Genomic DNA, 23311 nt, shown 5'->3' on the forward strand with positions numbered 1-23311 from the left:
CTTATGCAAAGTATTGAAAGCCTTTGCAAGACACAGACATCCAAGTGTTCTACTAGGAAGCTTTCCAACTGGACCCTTTCAAATAATCCCTTACCAAGCAGGGTGAAAGCATGTCTGGTTTTGTCAAAATCATCAGCATCATCAACTCCATCAATAGTTGTGTCGCCTCCCATAGAAGTGTAGAAAAAGTCTTCAGCACATGCTAGAAGAAGAGCAAACACAGAATAAATGGAGGCACATCACCTGCTGCTTACATTTAGTTGTACTTACTTTAGAACACTCCCCATGTAGCCGCCCCAGCCACCCACCTTAGAAGGCAGATGGTCTCCTTAAAACAAAGTTCTGCTCTAAAAAGTGACTATGTAAAAATAGTCTGTGCACACAATCAGATCTGCTTGTTTTAGCAATAAAAACATTGTGCTTTCTATTCCAGATATTTCTGTAGTGCCAACTCGACAGAGAGGAGGAGCTGGATTCTGTTCTTTCTTGTATATCAACAAAATTGTTCTCAAAGTTCCAAGTAGTTACACCTGTACAAACCCACAGTGGAAGTTACACATGTGTCACAGAGGGCTGAATTTTGGTCAGTAGAACATTTCTGCCAGAGATGGTCATGGAAGGAAAGACCAACTTTGACTCAGACCCCAAAGTTTATATGAGTTTGAGTATGTATGTCTGGCAGTTAGGAGGAAAAAAGTTTTTGCTTGTAAGCAAATTGCGTTTGATACAGAAATCAATGGGATCCAAACCTGGAACTCCATGTTGCCCGTTTTGAAGAGTTATTTTTCAGCATAAAACTAATTCCACTTTTACTGAAGTGTGAACAGTTTGGCACAATGTAGCATGGATTTACTGTCTGTTCATGGGAGACAATATCAATTACATTGCACAGAATTTATAGTCTCTGCCTGAACCTACATAATGTGTATATTTAAAGCTTCCCATCTCTACGATTAGTTCAGCTCTTCTGCTTGATTAACTAGTCATTTGACAAGCTGATCTTTGGGACAACGAGCAGGAACTCGGGGTTTTTAAGTGAGATAGCTGTATTTTAAACATGAGTGAGCATTTTAATACTTATCCTACACTGTGCTTCTTGATATATTATTGGCTGCGTACTGAAATGCAGGGACACCCAAGCAAATGTTGGCAAACACAGTCACACTATTCAGTACAGTGAACGTTGTGGAACTGTCTATATTTTAATGCAACTTTGCCAGGCCCTCCATGTGCAGGATCCCTATTGAAGTCTATAGGAGTTCAGCACATGGATGGATAAAATGACTGGAACAGAGGTAACTAGATCTGTGTAAAATTGAACAGAATGCCAAACAAAGTGTAACTTCCCTGAATTGGTGGTTTTATTACAGGAATAAAACTCAAGCTAGGCGTACCAAGTAGTTTGCTGAGGTTTTCCCCAATTTTTTCCCAGCCTAAGTGGACTTTTGAGCAAACTCGGGACTGAATTTTGGGTGGAAACCATGTGAGAAATAAGAACAGGAGAACTTGTGGCACCTTAGAGACTAACAAATTTATTTGAGCACAAGCTTTCGTGGGCTACAGCCCACGCTCAAATAAATGTGTTAGTCTCTAAGGCAGGGGTCGGCAACCTTTCAGAAGTGGTGTGCCGAGTCTTCATTTATTCACGCTAATTTAAGGTTTCGTGTGCCAGTAATACATTTTAACGTTTTTAGAAGGTCTTTCTATATGTCTATAATATATGACTAAACTATTGTTGTATGTAAAGTAAATAAGGTTTTTAAAATGTTTAAGAAGCTTCATTTAAAATTAAATTAAAATGCAGAGCCCCCTGGACCGGTGGCCAGGACCCGGGCAGTGTGAGTGCCACTGAAAATCAGCTCACGTGCCGCCTTTGCCATGCGTGCCATAGGTTGCCTACCCCTGCTCTAAGGTGCCACAAGTACTCCTGTTCTTTTTGCGGATACAGACCAACACGGCTGCTACTCTGAAACATGTGAGAAATGTGCTAGTTTCACATCATTTTGACTTGAGACCAGACAAGTCTTGGTTAGTTTCATAAGGAGGGTTTGAATTGTTTCAGATACAAAGTCAATGTAAACCCACATGAGCAGAAAGCAAAAAATGGTTCTCATGAACCCTGGCAATCTGAAGCTGTGGAATTTCAAGCTGTTCCAATGGAAGCACTATCACTAGAAGGTACAGATCCCACAAAGAGTTAAAGCTTGTGGGAAATGGCAAATCTCTTGCAGATTTCAGTGGCAACAGAAAAGACTCCTGTATTATTGCTCAATATAGACATTTACAACAAACTAGAAGAATTCAAGGCACAGGCAAAGAGCCATAAATGCACTTTATTAATTTCTCTGAGTGAGCCAAGCCTTGCTAGAAAATTAAAGCTAAAAGGGAAACTCTTGTGCAGCCACATCTTTCGAGACTCTTAAAGGCTGCTGGGTAACAGTATGGAAAGAACTGCCTGGCTGCTTAGCTGGCATTCCAATTTTAAATGTGATAAGAGGGGCTTGCCAAGCAGAGCTTGGAAAGATATTAGACATGTAAATACATTACTATAGTATTACGAAACAATGGGGAAGACAGCCTACTGTGCAGATGGGTACAATTCCATTTTGGGCTGCCAGTGACTTAAAAACTCCTCAATAACGCCACCTGAATGTCTCCACTCATTCATAACCTTCCCATGTGCATTTGGTCAGGTGTATGTTCAGGTTGGGAGTATAGACAACATTAACACTTCTTAAACATATACTCCAGTGGGTCCCACAGGTATCACTAACCAAACTCGCAGTTCTGTGGTCTAACACTGGAAACATCTATTTGGAGTTAGTCAGTCAAGCCCCCTGCCAGGTCAGGATTGTTTCCTACATTATTGATCATTTGTCCAGCCTAGTTTTAAATATCCCAAATAACGGGGTGTCCAAGAACTTCCTTTGGGAGGGACTCCACAGTTTAACAGATCTCATTTATGTTAATAGGTTATTTTTATTTTAACCAAATGTTCCCTTTCCTAAATTTCATCCCATTGCTCAGATATAGAACCATGTAAAGAATAAGGGACAGAGACATCGTTTGTTTTCTGGAATCCTGATGGGCAGGAGGAGAGGGGGGCGAAAACGTCACTGGAAATAAACAAGATCAGTTCTTTGATCCCCATTATAAGCCTTTATTCTACAGGTGTTACAGCAGGAATCAATGTTTCCCTTCAGTGTAATCCCAGTAGCCTCAATGAAATTACACCAGAGTTTAATCTGGACCATTATGCTAAACTAATGATTTGGTTGAGTATCTGTTTCATTTGGTCACTTGGCCAAATGACCAGAACTGCCAGGTATTTGGCCAGGTAACTGAAATTATGAACCTTGAAAATTATTTATTGCGTACAATACACCACACAAGGTGCACTGTGCTCACAGATAATACAAATAACGGCTCTGTGCTCCAATGATCTTAACGATCTAACTTTGATAGAGCACAGCGAAGGGTGTGTAAGAGGCAGGCAACCTCTAGGAACCTGAATGCAGAGGCACAGTAAATGTGCTGAGTCATTTTGTATGTATGAAATGCAGCGTAATAACTGCTTAGTCACATAGCAGATGGATTCATTTAGGCTTGTTGCTTAGATTGAAAATAAGAGCAAATCTCAGGCAGGTAGCAAGTCTGAAAACCTACCATTGCAATAAAGGACACAGAGATCAGCATGGGGATCTCACGTGGTTATGTGCCCTAACCAAGTTTACTCAGTATCAAAACTATAGCTTGATTAAAATAAGGTGACTATATATACTTGTAACTAATTTGATACAGAACTATGTATACAGTGCCTTAACCACGCTGTGGCACAACAATCTGCTGGGTAGACAGAGGAGCTATCCATTTGCCTTTTAATTTAGGATGTAAGCACCACAGAGCAGGGACTGTATCTACCTCTGTAGGCTGTTTAGCACAAGAGATATTGTAATATGGGGTGCTTCCTCTTTTTCCCCATTCTGGAGAAAGCTGGCCAGGTTAAGATTTGTAGACCAAAAAAACTCCTGAAACGCTGGCTGTTTTTCATCTTCATCTTCCTTTTAAGATCGTGTGTATCAGGCTGACATTTGCATTTTTAAAAATAAACCTCTTGAGGAAGCCACTTTGATACTCATTTAAAACATGCACAACGATTTTAACAATTGCAAACCCCTCTGATTCACTACTATGTTACTGCCTTGTGCTTGTGTGTTAGCACCGTTAATTATTTTGATTAATTATTTTCAGGAAGCGCATTGCGTAGCACTTGGAAACAGTCCAGTTTAGATATAAACTGAAGCAATTCTAGACTTAATCGATGCGTTTCTTTTCCCAGATAAAATGAAACATTTAAACCGAGATCCTGCACTTGCCCCACATGCAGAATTATCTCAGATTTCAATGGGAATTTAACAGACAGTGTGGGTGAGGAATGGGACCCTTACTTGATCACCCTCTACAGATCTACAATTGGCTCAAAGCTGGTTAAGTCAGAGATAGAAATAAGTTAACTGTCTTATCCCATGAACATCATGCCTGTTGGCACAACTGGCAGTGGGTACTGGAGAAAGGCACAGGAATAAAATTGCAAGGGTGCTGCAAATCAGCCCTGAGACTCATTAACAGGGCTGTGTGTGGGAAGGATTGCACAGCACTTAAGCAAACAGTGCCTGGCAATACCTATAATTAGAACTAGGAAAAAAATTAAAAATTTAGACAACATTTGTGAACAATGATTGGTGATTTTCAGCCAGCTAAGACAGTGGTTGAAATATTCTGAAAATTCAAAATTTTGAGACAAAATAAAATAAAATAACCCATGTGGTTAGTGCCATGTCATTCTCTCAGAAGCACCGGCTCCTCTCTCCCCTCAAACTAAAGACTAATATGAAAACGTGTAACATACACATTTTCTTTACTTCTTTTCTGGGGTTAAATAAAGTTTCAAGTTCCTTTTGTTTTTAATATTTGTCACGAAATACAGTAGATTCCATTTAATAGCAACCCTGATAATAGCAACTTCTGGTTAATCGAAACATATTGCCAGGAACCAATCCTGACCCGTCAAGACCAGTGTTAATGGGATTCAGATAGTAGCAACAGGCATGCCGCTAATGGAAACTTTTTTGATTTAAGAGAGAAGGTCCTCTGAGCATGTGCAGCTGACCACTTCCACTGTGTGCCATGGCTTCCAATCAGTGGACCTATCTCTTGCTGTTAAAGTTCAGGTCCTAGAGGTCCTATGTGAGCCTGGTGCTAAGCAAGTGAGAGGACCCAAGAGGTTTGGTGTCTCAAAGTTTTGCGCATTCAGAAGAACAGCCATAACTTTTTACAGGAGCAGAGGAACGGCACACACTGAGGCTACAAGCGCCAATGTGAGGGAAACGAGGCAGATGTTGGTAAAACCCTGGGGCTCTGGTTTCAGCATAAGCTTGGCCAAGGTGCTCAACTCTCAAGACCAATGTTGTAACAGAAAGTGAATCAGCGGGGGGCCTAGCAGGGGAAGGACTTTAACCCTTCAGATGGAAAGCCCAGCACAACACGGTTCAGTGTAAGGAGAATGGCGAGAACTTCTGTCTGCTACTGAATACAGTAGAATTGTGTTCTGCTTTACAGTATTTCTTGTGACACATACCAAGCTGAAATTTCCTAAGCGTGCTCTAAGCCAGCGGTTCTCAAACTGTGGGTCGGGACCCCAAAGTGGGTCGGGATCCCATTTTAATGGGGTCACCAGTGCTGGCTTAGACTTGCTGGGGCCTGGGGCCGAAGCCCGAGCCCCACTACCCAGGGCCGAAGCTGAAGCCTGAGGGCTTCAGCCCTGGGGCTCAGATTACAGGCCCCCTGCCTGGGACTGAAGCCCTAGGGCTTAGACTTTGGTCCCATTCCCCCACCTGGGGCAATGGGGCTCAGGCTTCGGTCCCCCCTCCTGGGGTCGTGTAGTAATTTTTGTTGTCAGAAGGGGGTCACGGTGCAATGCAATTTGAGAACCCCTGCTCCAAGCATTATGGTACACTATACAACATTACTGTGCATCATGTTTGGTTTTCTTTAATACTGAAAGTTAATAAACAGTTTCACAACTACTGTTCTGTACCATCTATCATTGTTCCATGCTCCCCTTTCTATGTATCCCCCTGAAAACAGTTCCTTCTGCTTACTGGCAGCTTCCGGATAATAGCATCTTTTAGTGTGAAAAATTGCAAAGCTACTTTTGGTCAAAAATTTCCACTGGTGAATTATGAAAAAGCTTAGATGAGGTGTGCTGGTGTCATCTGTAAGATAGAGACCTTAATCTTCACATACCTCCTACAAATGAATGTGGACATGTATCTGTATTTTCATATTTTGCTTATGTATTTTACAGATTGGCAGAAATAGACCCAGACAGGTAAGTGAAGTGATGTATACTTCAATGGAAGGGCATGAATAAGAACATAAGAACGGCCATATTGGGTCAGACCAAAGGTCCATCTAGCCCAGTATCCTGTCTTCCAACAGTGGCCAATGCCAGGTGCCCCAGAGGGAATGAATAGAACAGGTAATCATCAAGTTGTGACGTTGCACTCTATATGATTTTATGAAAATATGCTGATGAGTGTGAATATAATGTAACTAAAATATGCTTCATGCAAAAGGTCTCTTGTAAAGTACTGAGTGTGGTCATCCTATTTGTATAAATGTATCACTCTTGTATCTGAAACTAGAAATATGAAATGTAACTCTGAGGGCTTATTGTAATTATGTAAAGTGTGGGCCATTAATGGTGGTTTGGAATCTTGATGGCTCCCATCAACCAGGACAATTGACTGTGGGTGGCTCTGTTTGCACGCAGGCCTTCCTGTGAGTCAGGCTGGGAGGAATGAAGGCTTGGGGTCTTACAGTGACATGTGATCCTGTCACCTGAACTGGAATCCATCTTTAACCTGGTGTTTTTCCATTGAGAAGGAGGGGTGGGAACCCAGAGGGACAAAGGATTCCCGCCTTATGCAAAAGATATATAAGTGGGTAGAACAGAACAAAGGGGGCTGCAATCATGAGAAATCCCCTAGCTACCACCTGAGCTGGAACAAGGGCTGTACCAGGGAAAAGGATTGTACCCACACTAGGAAGGCATCCAGTCTGTGAAAGAAACTTATTGAAACATCTGAGGGTGAGATTTTATCTGTATTCAGTTGTATTACTGTATTAGGCGTAGACTTGCGTGTTTTGTTTTATTTTACTTGGTAATTCACTTTGTTCTGTCTGTTTCTACTTAGAACGACTTAAATCTTACTTTCTGTATTTAATAAAAATTACTTTTTACTTATTAATTAACCCAGAGTATGTATTAATATCTGGGGGGGAGGGGCAAACAGCTGTGCATCTCTCTCTATCAGTGTTATAGAGGACGAACAATTTATGATTTTATCCTGTAGAAGTTTTATACAGGGTAAAACGGATTTATTTGGGGTTTGGACCCCATTGGGAGTTGGGTATCTGAGTGTTAAAGACAGGAACACTTCTTAAGCTGCTTTCAATTAAGCCTATAGCTGTTAGGGGATGTGGTTCAGACCTGGGTCTGGGTTTGCAGCAGGCTAGCGGGTCTGGCTCAAATCAGGCAGGGTACTGAAGTCCCAAGTTGCCAGGGCAAGAAAGCAGAGGCAGAAGTAGTCTTGGCACATCAGTTGGCAGTCCCCGGGGGGGGTTCTGTGATCCAACCCATCACACAAGTGATCCATCCTCTGTTGCCCATTCCCAGCTTCTGGCAAACAGAGGCTAGGGATGCCATCCCTGCCTATCCTAGACCTCCTCCATGAACTTATCTAGTTCTTTTTTGAGCCCTGTAATAATCTTGGCTTTCACAACATCCTCTGGCAAAGAGTTCCACAGGTTGACTGTGTGTTGTGTGAAGAAATACTTCCTTTTGTTTGTTTTAAACCTGCTGCCTATTCATTTCATTTGGTGACCCCTAGTTCTTGTGTTATGAGAAGGAGTAAATAACACTTTATTCATTTTCTCCGCACCAGTCATGATTTTATAGACTTCTATCAGATCACCTCTTAGTCATCTCTTTTCCAAGCTGAAAAGTCCCAATCTTATTAATCTCTCCACGTACAGAAGCTGTTCCATACCCCTAATCATTTTTGTTGCCCTTTTTTTAATCTTTTCCAATTCCAATATTATGTACCAGATAGGTCAGTATCAAAATCCAAGTCATCAGCTGTGTGATCTTGGGCAAGCTGTTTAACTTCTCTGAGCCTCAGATTCTTTATCTGTGAAACGGTGGCCTTTCTGTAGGGTTTGAGCAGAATTCTTCTCTTCAGTCGATTTGGCAGATCTAGACTTCATTGTTTTGCTCTTCCCTACCAACGTGAAACAGTCACCGAGACTGGTGCATGTTTACTGTATGGAAAGCAGGCTATAGCATCGATCCGCCATAGAGATCACAGTAGTGAATTTTGGCCTTTATCTGGAACATGGTCTCATATGTTATTGCCATTAACAATACCCACTACACCCTGCATTTAACTAACTTTCCTTCATGTTCTGCCAAACAAGGCTAAAATTTAAAGGAGGAAGACTCCTTGAGCTCATCCATTGATGATAATATAATAATAATAATAATAATAATTAATGGAGATATCCCATCTCCTAGAACTGGAAGGGACCTTGAAAGGTCATCGAGTCCAGCCCCCTGCCTTCACTAGCAGGACCAAGTACTGATTTTGCCCCAGATCCCCAAGTGGCCCCCTCAAGGATTGAACTCACAACCCTGGGTTTAGCAGGCCAATGCTCAACCCAGTGCTTTCACTGGGTTTAGCAGGCCAATGCCAACTACAGTGCTTTCACTTGGGAAGAGAGGTGGTCTCTGAGGTCAGCAAATCATAAAACATTTAGAGCTTTAGATGTCAAAATGAGCACCTCAGAGACAACCCAGAAAATTAACTGGCATCTAAGAGAGGCTACAGAGCAGCTGTGTAATGAGCTCTCTGCGTGTTGCACCACATAATCAGTGTGTAGAAGTGTTTTGCACTAGGCTCTGCATGTTGCACTTCTGTCTAGGTTCTTATATGGCCCTAGTATCTCAGCACCTCTGTAGCATCTGAACTTCTCAAGATGTTCAAGCACATTACTAGTCTTGTCTGGGGAGGACAAAAGTGTGGTTCAGTATGCCCAGGTCCACACTGGAGAGGAAAAGTGGCATTCTTCTTGCCATGTGCCAGCCAGTGCACATGTTCTGTTTTTATATTGTATCGTGCTAAATAATGCCCGCTATTAATTTTTAATGGAAAATTAAAACTAAGTAATGAATGAGCCCAGTCCTAACTGGGTGACAGAGAAGTTATGCAAGGCTCCTGGATACCATCCTAGACTGCTGGCATTCCTTTCGTGTGGAATATGCAGAGATCAATGGAATTAACAAGTCTTTTTAAACAATGCTCCTAAAAATGCAATGTCTGTTCATATCATCTGGCAGCACTGAAGGGTGAAAGAGTGTTTTTCCCCTGGCAAATCAAAGAGGGCTTCTTTACACTGTTATGACTCTGGCTTTCAACTTCAGTGTCTGGAGGGAGAACCTGTAATGGAAACAGCCAGCACAATATAGCGCTACTGGCTAGTGTGTGACTGGGAGGTTAGCCCACAAGGTATTTCATTGTTTTTTGGTTTCTGTTTAAAGCTTTATGAAGAGTGCGTGTGTGTGGTCACCAGCTGTGTTTCTGCCTTGCTACTGTTCCAGTGTTAATTACATCAAGGCATGTTTTAAGATCCATAGGGACTGCTCCTAGCCCGACCGTGAATTCTAGGGCTTTGACTAAAATGTAATTTTAAAAAAGGAGAGAGTCTCTCTCTGAAGTGAAACTTGTCTCTCTCTTTTTAGTTTTTCTTCTGTTGCAGCCTTGTCATAGCTCAGATTTTGAAAACCTTCCTCTGAAAATCTTTATAGCTTGTGAAATGTATGGTCTGTGTCCCAGTGATACCTCCATACATACACTTTGGGTGTTAGCATGTGAAGTTGAACAGTTAGGGTATGTTTACATGATAGCAGCACAGCTAGAGTGCTGCAGCTGCGCTGCTGTAGTGTAGCCGCTTCCTGTATAGACAGAAGGGGTTTTTCCACCAATGTAGGTCCATCCACCTCAACAAGAAGCGACGGCTAGTTCGATGGAAGAATTCTTCCGTTGACCTAGCTGCATCTATGGTGGAGATTAGGTCAATCTAACTACATCACACAGGGAATGACATTTTTCACAGCTCAGAGTATTGTAGTAAGGTCGAACTAAGTTTCAGGCGTAGTCCAGGCCTTAGTGCCTGGCAAGCCCAATGCCTGAGGGAATTGGGGAGCAGGGCTGCCTGAATGGGAGACAGGGCCTCCGGAGTGCTAATCTACTCTATTCCAGGTCGAATCCAGTTTTGCCACTGGCTTGCCATGTCTAGCAATTCTCTAAACCTCTCTGGCTTTGACTTCTCTTCCCGCCCAATGAAAAGTATGTCATTTACATGGAGACAGCTATCTTGATGTAAAGTCCTAATGGAGACAAAGCACAGGTAACTTTTACCTCTGCGTAGCTAGTTGAGGTAAATTTCATATGGGGGAGCAGGATTAGCTACACTGAAGTAAAAATTACCTGTACCTTGTCTGCACTAAGATTTTACATCGAAATAGCTATCTCAATGAAAAAGAAAAAAAAAAAACATCTTTGTGCAGTGAGGCCATAGCTTCTCTGTTTCCCCATTGTGAAGTGGGAATTAGCGCCTCTCTCATAGGGGTGCTGAGAATTGACTGCGTGAAGTTAGTGCTGTTCTTTGCCAGGGCTGAGCATTATTATCCTGCAATGGATTCAATACCAATTCAGTGCATTTTACGGTTATGTTATGCTCATTCACATGATGGTAACATGATGCAATACACACATGCACACCCTCTTTTGGGTTTGTCTCGACTAGACCTAAGAGAAGGATTTTTTTTTTTTTTTAAGAACACGTTAGCTAGCATACTCAAAATCTAGTGCAGACAAGGCAAGCTGCACTTTAGCAGGGGCTAAATGGATAAGTTGAAGCCTAAGCTTCCCTCTTAGCTTCAAATCAACCAGCTAGCAGGTGTGGAAGTACAATTAGCCTTGTCTATCCCAGAGTTTTAGAAAGTGTGCATTAGAACGTGCTAGCTAGCGTATTCTGAAACACCTTTCACCTTAGTCTACATAAACCCTTATGGGTCAGGGGTGATCAGAGCTTGGCTAGTGACTGGTGAGTCAAGCAGTGAAGTTATAAACAGTTCTGTGTTACCCAGAGGTAAGATTTGGGTATTCAGGTATGTAAGCTCATCGCATCTCTAATAATTTGTACACAATGATACACACCAAGACTTTACTGCCGCCATGCATTAAGGATTAATTGCTTGCAGGCATCATGGAAATTCAATTATTATAAGACAATTTCATAACTGGGACATAAGAGTCGATTAAGGACGTTTCCATGAGCTCCGAGATCAAAGCCAGTGTCCTTTCAGACTCACATGGCTGATCTCTACTCCAATAGTCTTCCACCCCATCTGCGAGGAACTCATAGTGAGAACAGACTATATGAATAGAGATCTGCCAGACAGAGCTCTGAAAAGGCTTCTAACCTTAGACTTTCACTCAGATGACTGGCAGATAGACTGAGGTATCTAGTCAACAATATTCTGACTTCTAATATGCTACAGTTCTTGCAGGTAGTGCCACATTCCCAGCGACTCCTGCAAAGTGGAAACACTTTTTTTTTTTTTTTTAGATCTTTACCTTGGCTTCTGCAATCTGTCCCTATTGAACAGCACAGAAACAAAATGAGAGAAGATGGTGCCAAGAAGTGCATTTATATTTGCTGTCAGTCTTTCATCCAAGTGACTCATTCTTCCTTCTGGAGTAAAGAACACTTTTTTGTTCATCTCTCTGCTTCTTTGTATGCCTGAATGTGGGCGTCAAACAACAACATGTATGCTCAGGCTGGCTCAGATATCAATGTTGGCCCTGCTTACGCTGAACAAAATGCAGTTTCACAGCTCTATATACCTTTTCCATCTCTAGGGCTCATTGTTTGCATTTTGCCAACAATATTTGTATATTGCTCTGAGCTCTTGGGGAGGAAAAAAAAAAGGCAGAGCTTTGGAAGAAATAGTACCCATTGTTTAGCATAGCAAGCTGCAAGAGCTCATGGTAAGAAGCAATTCTCAACATATCTGAAGTGTGAAATAAATCGGAAACTATGTTCCTAGTTACAATAGAAATTTCTGAGCTTGAAGCTGGTGGCTACCATTTTGTTGGGAAGTGACATTTCTGACACTAAATAAGAACCATAATTAATAATAAGCAACTGATAATATTTCGCATTTGTACAGAACCTTTCATCCAAGGCTCACCGTACACTTTGCACACCTTAATTAGTCACCACAACAGACTTGCGAGCCAAAGTAGTATTATGTCTAGAGGGTTAAACTGAAGCGCAGAGATATTCAATGGACTTGCCCAAGGCCAAGGGAATCTCTACCAAAGCGAAAAGTTGAACCCAGGAGTTTTAACTTCCAGTCATCGCTCTATCCTCTAGGAAACACTAACTCCAGCAGTCTGAGAGCCCTGCCTAAGAATGACAAGTTTCCATGCTGCCTTGTTCATCACACCTGATAAATTTTAGGAACACGAGTATCTGGGGACATATTTGCAATACTAGCTTCCCTTTTTTAGTGTGAGCACAAGTCCTATTATTTAAATGCCTAAGACACTGATTTTTCCTCCCAGTGCTGTTCTTAAATATCTGAATAGTAGGATTTATGCCAGCAGTTAACTGTGGACACAAGTTTGATGGCACAATTAATTATAAGCACAAACATTTTCCTGCAAAAAGGGAGACCAAATCAGAGCCCCTTAAAAAAATCAGACCCGTAATATTTTAAATAAAACAAATGATGCTAAACAAGGATATGCGCTCATTTACAAAGATCATTCGGGCTCCACAATCTTGGTGTCACAACGAAGTGTCACTTTTTAACAAGCAGCTTCTATAAGATGTATTTCACTCAGATTCATCATGAGTGACCTCTAATAATGGTTTGTCATTTGTTCCCATTTTAAACTTTGAGTAACGGAGTTCACAAAAGTGAACCTGATGACATCAGGTAGAGCACCGCATAAGATTCCTTACACGCCTTCGCAAGGAGCCTCAGTCTTAGCCTCCAGCCGCTCAGCTATTGCAACCTTGAGATTTAATCTGACTGATATGCACCACACTGTCGGATGATGGGCTGTGGACAAACATGCACTCTATCGACAAGAACAAGCCTTCCAAATTTATTTCCGTTTTAACCTTTTTGGTAAGATGTCTAGTTCTGTAGCTGGCACACAGAATCTAACCAATGAGACTCTGTAGGGCTGCATTTATAGTAATAGTGTATATTCTTATTGCTATTGCAAAGAACAGGCTGCAGGTAGCAAGTGCCTCAGAGATCCCAATGGGTTGCGGGAGTAGCGTACTTACTTAGTGCTAAGTCTTTAAATTCTGGAAGACTGGCAGAGGCACACAGCTGATAGAAGATATGATAGTTTCGTTCATCATCTGCCTACAAAACAAAAACATGGAATTACTTTACAGCTAATGACTTAAGGACAGTCAACAGTCTTCATTTTTCTGCCACTCACAGCAGGGTCTTCCATACCCCAAGGTTCATCCCAACCATCGCAACTTCACATTACTATGTGGTCAGCATGGCTTCCTAAAGGCAACTCAAGGGTCAGTTTTAAGCAATACAAGCTTCTTTCTTTTCAAGGGCACGTTGCCTTCATGGCATTCTTAGGGACAGATTTACCAAGCCATTTAGGTGCCCAAAGATGCAGGTAGGTGCCTAAATCAGGTTCTTTTGTAACTCCTTCTAAGCACCTCTCTGCATCTTTGGGCACCTAAATAACCTTGTAAATGACAGAGAAAAAACATGAACACTTTTACTTTCACCTTACTATTAAACCAACACTTTTAGATTTAGAGAGAAAGTGTTTGACAAGATTTAGCCAGCTCTCCTTTACGCACTAGGCAGCCATCTTTACTTTGGATCACACCCACAGTACAAGAGCACTGCTACCCTGCTTATGATTATGCCTCTTTACCACAGCCAGTGTCACAGAACCTGCCAATTACTGGAATTTCTAGGTAAAGATATATTGTTATGGGGGCGGGGGGGGGGGGGGGTGAAATGCTGTAAGGATATTGACTAATCTGCAGTTCATGAAGTCAATTGTCAAAGCCTCTCAGAAGAGCTGCATGTCCAGGTGAGTTACAGCACACATCAAAAGCCTTGAAACTTTAAGGCTCAGCCAAGACTCCCCTCTATAGCAGAAACCTTGATGTTTAAGAATGAAGAGTGCCTGAACTAAGCGAAGGTTTCGTTAACTACAGGTAAACATATTGATGCTTGGGGATGCTTCAAGATCAAAGCTGATATTTAAATGCAAAACCTTCTTATTATTTGTGAATCATGCTTTGAGCCGTGAAAGCATGCTTGGCAATGTACAAACGATAGATGACAGCAAATTCCCTGCCCTGGGCTCCAATTCAACAAAGCACAGAAGCACATGCTTAAGTGCTTTGCTGCACCAGATCCAGTCAACTAGCTAAGATATAGAAAGCACAGACTGAACCTAATGATGCACATACTTATACATAAAACAAATGTGTATCTCATATGATCCTGACTATCCTCACCACACACACACACACACACACACACACACACACACAGTCTATGGCCTGATTTGGAAAAATACTTAAGCATGTGCCCAAATTTAAGCTGATGAGTAGTTCCATTAAAAAGACTGCTCACATGTAGGAAGTTAGGGATATGTGTGTGACACACACACACACACACACACACACATTTATATAGTGAGATTTGAATTTGAAAAGTGAGGTTGCAGATAAGGAAAGAAGAGAGTTACAACAATACTATGGAGTGAATTGTTTGAAGAAAATTGCTCCCCAAACAAACTATTAAAAAAAAACAACCCACCACAAATGAACAAAGTCTTACCAATATGCAACTTTTACTTCAGTACCCGCCTTTCATTAAATCTCTGCTGAGACATGGGGGCCAGGACTGCTTTTTTTGGTGTGCTAATCAGAACATTTGCAGATTAGCAAGGTTCTACTATACACTCAACACAAGTGTTATGACTTTCCGAGGGGCTTTTTTTTTTTATTTTTTTTTTTTATTTTAACCTTAACTTAGAGTTCTATGGCTTTTACTTTTTAATATAACTACAAAATTCTAATACATTTATTTCCTAGATTAATATATTTACAGCCATAATTCTACTTTACCTTTGTTTAGCAACATGTAACAGGAGCCTTAATGCATTGTATTTATCCTGTGATCTCTTTTTCTGCATTCCAATTCAGTTAATTTATTTTATTTAAAAAAATAATACGAAGAATGATAAATGAACTCTAGGTACCCTGACAGCTATTACATTTACAATCAAAGTACAAAACAATCATGGTATGTTTCACGAGCATATCTACAGTGTAGCTGGGCAACGAGTAAGGCAAGAACGCAACCCCGTGCTCTGGGTTTCCCTAAACTTCTGACTGTCAGAATCTGGAACTGGATGACAGAGGATGGATCACTCGATAATTGCCTTGTTCCGTTCATTCCCTCTGAAGCATCGGACACTGCTAGAAGACAGGATACTGGGCTAGGTGGACCAGCGATCTGAACCAGTATGGCCATTCTTATGTTCTTAACGTTTCAAAAAGCTTTTTAAAAACCGAGCATTGATACAAAGCCAGCTCTGACAATCAAAACCATCATCATATGTTCTCAGCCTCTAAACCTGAAGAACTGTCAAAATTTGTTAGACTAGTCTCCAAAGCCAGGGTCTGCCAAAAGTTTGACTTACAAAAGGGAAGGTTTTAATGTATCTACATCTATCTTTAAGAAAAAAAAAATGCAAGTTCACTAAAAAAAATAAAAATAAAATTAAGGAGTCCAACGGAAAATGTTGCATAACTCACCTGGAACACAACTCTTGATTTTTCCAACAGATACGTCCTCATGTTGGCACCAATGATATGGTATCTTTTATCAAAGCCAATCTGAATGTATTTCCCAAAGCGACTGCTATTGTCGTTCCTGGTTGTTTTAGCATTTCCAATTGCCTGTATGAAACAGAACACAACATAAAGAACAAGGATCCCCTTTGTAAGTTTGCATATTATCTCAGGAAGACAATTTTTACTCTCCAGAGCCTAGAAATAAACAAACCTAGCACACAAATAGTCAAGTGAGGATTGGAGAGAGAGAGTTCCCAAACGGAGGTAGACAGAGAATTCGAAGTGCAGTAAATTGATGAAGGCAGAGGACCTAGATGATCTTTGATATGGCCCAGTTCACTGTATCAACATTAGTTGATTTAGTTTCAAGGACTTTTATTGTGAAAGAGTACTGGAAACCGAATGGACAATGTTATAACATTCTCAATAATTAGAGAGAGTATGTCACTGACATTCCATGGCCACAACAGTCCTCTGACTTGCCTTTTAAACCCCCCGTAGCCTTCATGAACCTATATCTAAGGGTATGTCTATACTGGAGCTGTTTGTGTAATTTCCAGCATGGGTAGACATCCCACACTAGGTCTAACTGAGCTAGTGCACCAAAAATAGACCTGTAGCTGCTGTGGTGTGAGTGGCAGGAGATGCTAGCCAGCCCAAATATAGTCCCATCTGAGACCCTAGGTACATATTTGGGTGGCTAGCCCCTCACACTGCTTTCACCGCCATAGCTACACTTTTATTTTCAGTGTACTAGTTTGACTGCACTAGCATGGGTATGTCTACCTGAGCTGGAAATTATACCTCCAGCACCAGTGTAGACTACCCTTAGTCTATTGGTTTTACACAACCACTTCAGTATTCTCAAGGAGCTTAGGCTAGGATTTTGAAAGTAGCCTAAGAGAGTTAGGTACCTAACTCCCATTGATTTTCATGGATCAAAGAGTCAGCATTAGGAACACAGGAAGAGAGGCTAGTTCAAATAAAGCATAAACCTGGTTATATGCTAAACATTTGTATGCCCATTCATGCTTCAGCCACCATTCCAGAGGACATGCTTCCATGCTGATGATGCTTGTTAAAAAAATAATGCATTAATTAAATTTGTGACTGAACTACTTGGGGGAGAATTGTATGTCTCCTGCTCGGTTTTACCCACATTCTGCCACATATTTCATATTATAGCAGTCTCGGACGATGACCCAGCATATGTTGTTCATTTTAAGAACGCTTTCACAGCAGATTTGACAAAACACAGAGGTACCGATGTGAGAAATCTAAAGATGGCTACAGCACTCGACCCAAGGTTTAAGAATCTGAAGTGCCTTCCAAAATCTGAGAGGTACGAGGTATGGAGCATGCTTTCAGAAGTCTTAAAAGAGCAACACTCCGATGCAGAAACTACAGAACCCAAACCACCAAAAAAGAAAATCAACCTTCTGCAGGTGGCATCTGACTCAGATGATGAAAATAAACATGCATCAGTCTGCACTGCTTTGGATCATTATCGAGCAGAACCCATAATCAGCATGGACGCATGTCCTCTGGAATGGCAGTTGAAGCATGAAGGGACATATGAATCTTTGGTGCATCTAGCACAGGGGTCGGCAACATTTGGCACGCGGCTCGCCAGGGTAAGCACCCTAGCGGGCCGGGCCAGTTTATTTACCTGCTGACGCGGCAGGTTCGGCTGATCGTGGCCCCCACTCGCCGCGGTTCGCCGTCCCGGGCCAATGGGGGCGGCGAGAAGCGGCGTGGGAGAGGGATGTGCTGGCCGTGGCTTCCCGCCGCCCCCATTGGCCCGGGACGGCGAACCGCGGCCAGTGGGGGCCGCGATCGGCTGAACCTGCCGCATCAGCAGGTAAATAAACTGGTCCGGCCCGCCAGGGTGCTTACCCTGGCGAGCCGTGTGCCAAACGTTGCTGACCCCTAATCTAGCAGGTAAATATCTTGCGATGCCGGCTTCAACAGTGCCATGTGAATGCCTGTTCTCACTTTCAGGTGATATTGTAAATAAGAAGTGGGCAGCATTATCTCCCGCAAATGTAAACAAACTTGTTTGAGTGACTGGCTGAACAAGAAGTAGGACTGGGTTGTAACTTCAACTTTCATGATAAAGAGATTGCACTACAGTAGTTGTATTAGGTAAATTGAAAAATACTATTTATTTTGTTTTTTACAGTGCAAATATTTGTAATAAAAATAAATATAGTGAGCACTATACACTCTCTATTCTGTGTTGTAATTAAAGTCACTGTTTGAAAATGTAGAAAACATCAAAAAATATTTAAATAAATGGTACTCTATTACTGTTTAACAGTGCGATTAATCACAATTATTTTTTTTAAATCGCTTGACAGCCCTAATCTGCAGTCCGAATCTAGCTCACAGACGAGAGTGAAAATTTATAGCATCTGACAAAAAGAAATGCAGACTGCACAAGCACAAGGGTGAATTGTGTTTACAAGTCAGATAAGACGCCTGCACCATCTCCTAGAGAAAGAGACACTAAGGCTTTATTTGTCCGTGCATGCCAGAAAACTCAAGGAATCAGCGTGCTGAACACATCCTGGGCTGTCAATTCACCTACACATTTGAACCACTGGGAACAGGATTTGGGACATTCAGCTCCAAAACAGCAGGTGAACCACCATCAGCTATATTAATATTAAGGCTTCTACGCTTATATCCCTCTTTGGTTCAGCCACTGGGGGTCAACCGGTTTATATATATTTGAGTCTGATATTCCATGCAATAGAGTGTATGTGGCATCATGCAGGTCTTCACACCAATTAACAACAGTTTGTCTTCATGCATAAGGAATCCAACAGTCTGGTGTAAATTTCTGACTGCACACATGCCAGCATCATGGCTGTCAGCTAGATCTTGCTGGAAAGAATTCAAAGGCAGCCCGTACTGTTCATATTAGTTTGCTATAACTGCAATACCTTTCCCCTCATACTTCAGTTAATGTTAGAGATACTATCATATTACACAAAGGTTGCAGAGGGAAAACACAATACTACTTAGTACATCTTTAAAGCACTTTACAATCAATAACCCAGATCAACACATCTGTCAGACAGACAAATATTATTAATCTTTTTTTATAGGGGAGGAAATAGAGGCATTGAGAAAATAAATGAATTGCTCAAAGCAACACATTGCATCAGTCAGTGTCAATGACTGGAACCTGGGATTTCCACTTCTTGCTCCTGTACTCAAACCACAGGTCTCCTCCCCCTAAAGTAAAAATAGCACATTTTTACTAGGGTTTGGCCACTCGCTCATGTGCTCAACTTCACTTTGACTTAAAAAGGACTAAGCGGATGAAGAATCAGGCCTCTATCAAATTTAGTGCTTCTTTTCTTGGGAAGCTGTTTGCTGAGACTGAAAACTTCTATTGAAGGTTGCATCGTTTGAGCTAATACGAAGGGGAGAGCCTCGCATTCTGAAAGTCCTTGTGAATTATCAGATGATATGAAATTTATGCAATGATTTCTATCTGCTCATATTCCACATTACAGGAATACCTTAACATTGAACATTGACTGAAGAAACTGCTGTTTTGATGCGCAAAAAAAAAAAAAAAAAAAAGGGTGGTACATATGTTCCACAGTCCGAGCGAGCTTGGTGGGCTAGCAGCAGCCCCAGCACCCAACGATACACAGGATCTGTGCTGGACGCTCGCTTCATCACAAAGTCAAGGAAATTAGAGATTCAGAAGACTCACCACACTGGACATGTATTCCATTGGGGGCCAATGAAAAACAGTGCAAGCGTGTGTACACACACCCCTCTCAAACTTCTGCATTATCCCTAGCAACACACACACACACCCACACACACACCCACACACACCCCTCAAACTTCTGTATTATCCCTAGCAACTGGCCATTCTGGTGCGACACCACCTTGGCGGGACGTGGATGCTGCAGACCATGAGCTTCTTGCATCAAGACCACAGGAGCTGGGTTGCTGGGGTGTTTTTCCATGATAAACAACTTGGGGCAGCTTCTAAAGTAACTTCACAATAACACCTGACTGTACAGGAGGTGTGGGTGCTACTTCTGTACCTTAGGGTTCCCGAGTGACCAGAGGGGGCTCTGCAGCTGCTGCTCGGCTTGGGGAGGGGGTTGGAAAAAGAATTATTCTCCCCTTCTCCCTTCCCCGGCACATCTCCACGGCACCATCTAAGCTCCTTGTGCTGGGTGCTCAGCTGAGGATTTGCCTCTTCACCTCTGAGCTATGATAAAGGGTTTACTAATTCCATCCTCTCATCAAAACCTTTCTAAATTAAAAATCTGTCATTAAAACTTAATCCCCCAGGGATCCCAGCTTCAGACAATGTCGTGTAAGTCTCCATTACAGGCATTTGGATTTGATCGACTAAGCAGGAACAGAGAAATGATTACATGGTCGATATTGATGGCTCTGCAGGGGATAACTCCATCACAGAGCACAGTGAAAAAACAAAAAAAAAATCAACTACAATTAATCTGTCCCTTGAGTATCACACCTTTAATTCAACTAGCTTTAATACGACCCTCCCAGAAGGTTCTAATCCAAGTTGGATGCTCAGAGATACCAGACAGGCTTGAACTTTACTATGTTTTACTAAAATTTATTATTGGTATCATGGTAACTCCACAATTAAAGGCCCCTAAAAGCAGGGCTTTGGAGCGGAGCCCGGAGCTGGAGCGCGGAGCAGCTCCGGAGCAGTGGAGCTGCAGGTTTTTGCCTGGAGCTGGAGCACAGCTCCAAAGCCCTGTCTAAAAGGACCAGGCTGCCTCTGAGTGAGGCACTGTACAAACAACACAGGATGATATGATCCCTGCCCTGAAGAGATTACGATCTAAAACAGATAAAAACAAACAATAGCATTGCTAATGGCAGGGCTTTGGATTTTGTTTTAATCAATGAACACCCATAAAACACCTGACACAACAAAAATAATTAAAATTGGTGTTTATCCAAGAAACACCAAAAAGCTCTCCAAAATGGCTACTTGTCTGTAAGGGCTTGTGTACCTGGAGCAGCAATGTGGGCTATGGGGGGGGGGGAGGGGTGATTTCTAAAGCACATTAAACTGGCTGTGCATTAATTGGTCCATGTAGACCCTGCTGGTGCTCACTAAAGGTACCCTAGTGAGCTGTAACAGCGCTGTTTGAAACAGCACTACGTTAAAGCACACTAGGGAACAGTACAAGAGACTGCTCATTGCTATAGTACATTGATTTACTTCTTTGGGGTATATTTTTAGCAAATGTTTCTGCTTTTTTGTATAGATGTCCAAAAAAATCAGATTTTGGGGGACACACTCTTTGCATATATTGTAATGAGTAGTGCATATTATACACACATTACTCATTACAGATACTGTACTTTACTCATTACAGTATATACAAAGAGAGAGCCCATCAAACCCAGATTTTTGGACATCTATATAAAATGCAAAAATTGCTAAAAATAAACCCAAATAAAATCAATACCCCCCCAAAACACAGGCCTATAATGTGTATACACACACACACACACACACACACACACACACACACACACACACACACTTTAATGAATTTATTTTCACAAAAACTCTGAGATGAGTGGGTATTATCATCATCCTCATTTTAGAGGTGGGGAACGGAGGCACAGAAAGCATTAAGGTCAAAACATCCACTATATTTTCGGTACTCGATTTGAGATAACAAGGGCCTGATTTTTCAGAGTACTAAACATTATATAGCACTTTATATGTTCAAAGCACAGCTCCCAATTGACTTCAGCTGCAGGTGAGAGTGCTTAGCACTTCTGCAAATCAGACCCTCAGGTCTACCCAGGCACCCAGAAAGTGGGCACTGAATGAGACAGGGGCCCTGTGGGAAAAAAATAGTATGTGATCCTGTAAGTAAAGATGGTATCATAATGAATACTCACAGGTTGCACAGGCAACCTGAATTCTGCCATTTACTAACTTTTGAGGGCTTGACTTTGAAACCTTAATGTTCTTTTAAATAGTTTGGGTGTGTGTGATTACTTATACTACCCATAACTATTCTCAGCCCTTTACACTAGAGTTAAAGACTGATTCTCTGCCCCCAAAGTGCTCAAGTACTTACAATCTAAACCGAGAGGAGAACATGGGATGGAGAAGAACAAGAGTACAATAAAATGATGGGGTCACTCAGGAGGGGCATGCATGTGTTTTGAACGTAATGAAGTATTCTACAGTGGTTTTATGCTTGTGTGTGAGATGCTATCATTTACACAAACCTTCTCGAAGAGGAGGTTGAGAAGGAATTTCAAAGAGGTGAGAAAGAAGACACAGCAGATGGGGTCAGGGAGGGAGTTCCAGACATAGGAGCCGCATGAATGAAGACATGGAGGACAACGACATATCTGGACACATGCGTTTTACTAATTTTCTGTGATCATTTGGGAATCAGATTGAGCTGTAGAGCTGTTATATCAAGTAACATCACACCAGAGCATAAACACACTATCTCTGTATATTTGCTATGCTGGTATATCTTGTTAAATCAAATTTTAAAAATCCCAATTATTGTACGCAGTGTTGTTGTAGCCGTGTTGATCCCAGGGTGTTAGAGAGACATGGTGGGTGAGGTAATGTCTTTTATTGGACCAACTTCTGTTGGTGAGATAAAAGATATTACCTCACCCACCTTGTCTCTCTAAAAATTCTCACTGGCAATCCCTGTGAAAATGTGGTTGGTAACATATCCAAGTATCCAAGTAGTGGTTAGATACTACTGTGATAGGCATCCTAAACATAGATTAGATTCAATATCCAAGACATGAAACTCTAAATAATGGAGCTTACAAGAAAAAAATCCTTAAACTTAATTACAGCAGCACTCGTAGAGCCAGGGACCTCTCTTGAGGTTTAATTTTGTTTTATTTAAGGAGTGCCCTACTGTGGTATCTAGGTGCCATGAACACTAGTACCTGAACTATAAGGCACAGAAGTTGTAAATACGAATGCATGTGCTTTACGCATATAAACAGTCCCGTTGACTGGCTTAACTTTGTTCAGATAAGCAGTCTCATTCAAGTCAAAAGGACTACTTATTCTGAGCCCTGATCTTTGCAGGATCAGGACCTAAAATTGCTCATCTTCTGGAGAATCTTAGATTCTGTGTCTAGCAGCCACACACTGCCTTTCCCTACATCATTAACTTGCTTTTGTGAAATTATTTTTTTTAAAATGGATTGAACCCGGCACATTTCCCAGAAT

The 23311-nt window shown here is 41.7% G+C and overlaps 1 protein-coding gene across 1 annotated transcript in view; it reads right to left on the reverse strand.

Annotated features, from left to right (window-relative positions):
• MYO5B (myosin VB) overlaps positions 1–23311 on the reverse strand; it is a 256177-nt gene that overhangs the window by 166737 nt on the left and 66129 nt on the right. Inside the window, exons 5-7 of the mRNA XM_065406951.1 lie at positions 16018–16161; positions 13492–13573; positions 95–202 (exon numbers count right to left, since the gene is read on the reverse strand). Coding sequence (XP_065263023.1) covers positions 95–202; positions 13492–13573; positions 16018–16161 — 334 coding nt within the window. The remainder of the gene's footprint in view (positions 1–94; positions 203–13491; positions 13574–16017; positions 16162–23311) is intronic.

This window comes from Emys orbicularis, chromosome 6 (genome assembly GCF_028017835.1).
Source record: "Emys orbicularis isolate rEmyOrb1 chromosome 6, rEmyOrb1.hap1, whole genome shotgun sequence".
NCBI lineage: Eukaryota > Metazoa > Chordata > Testudines > Emydidae > Emys > Emys orbicularis.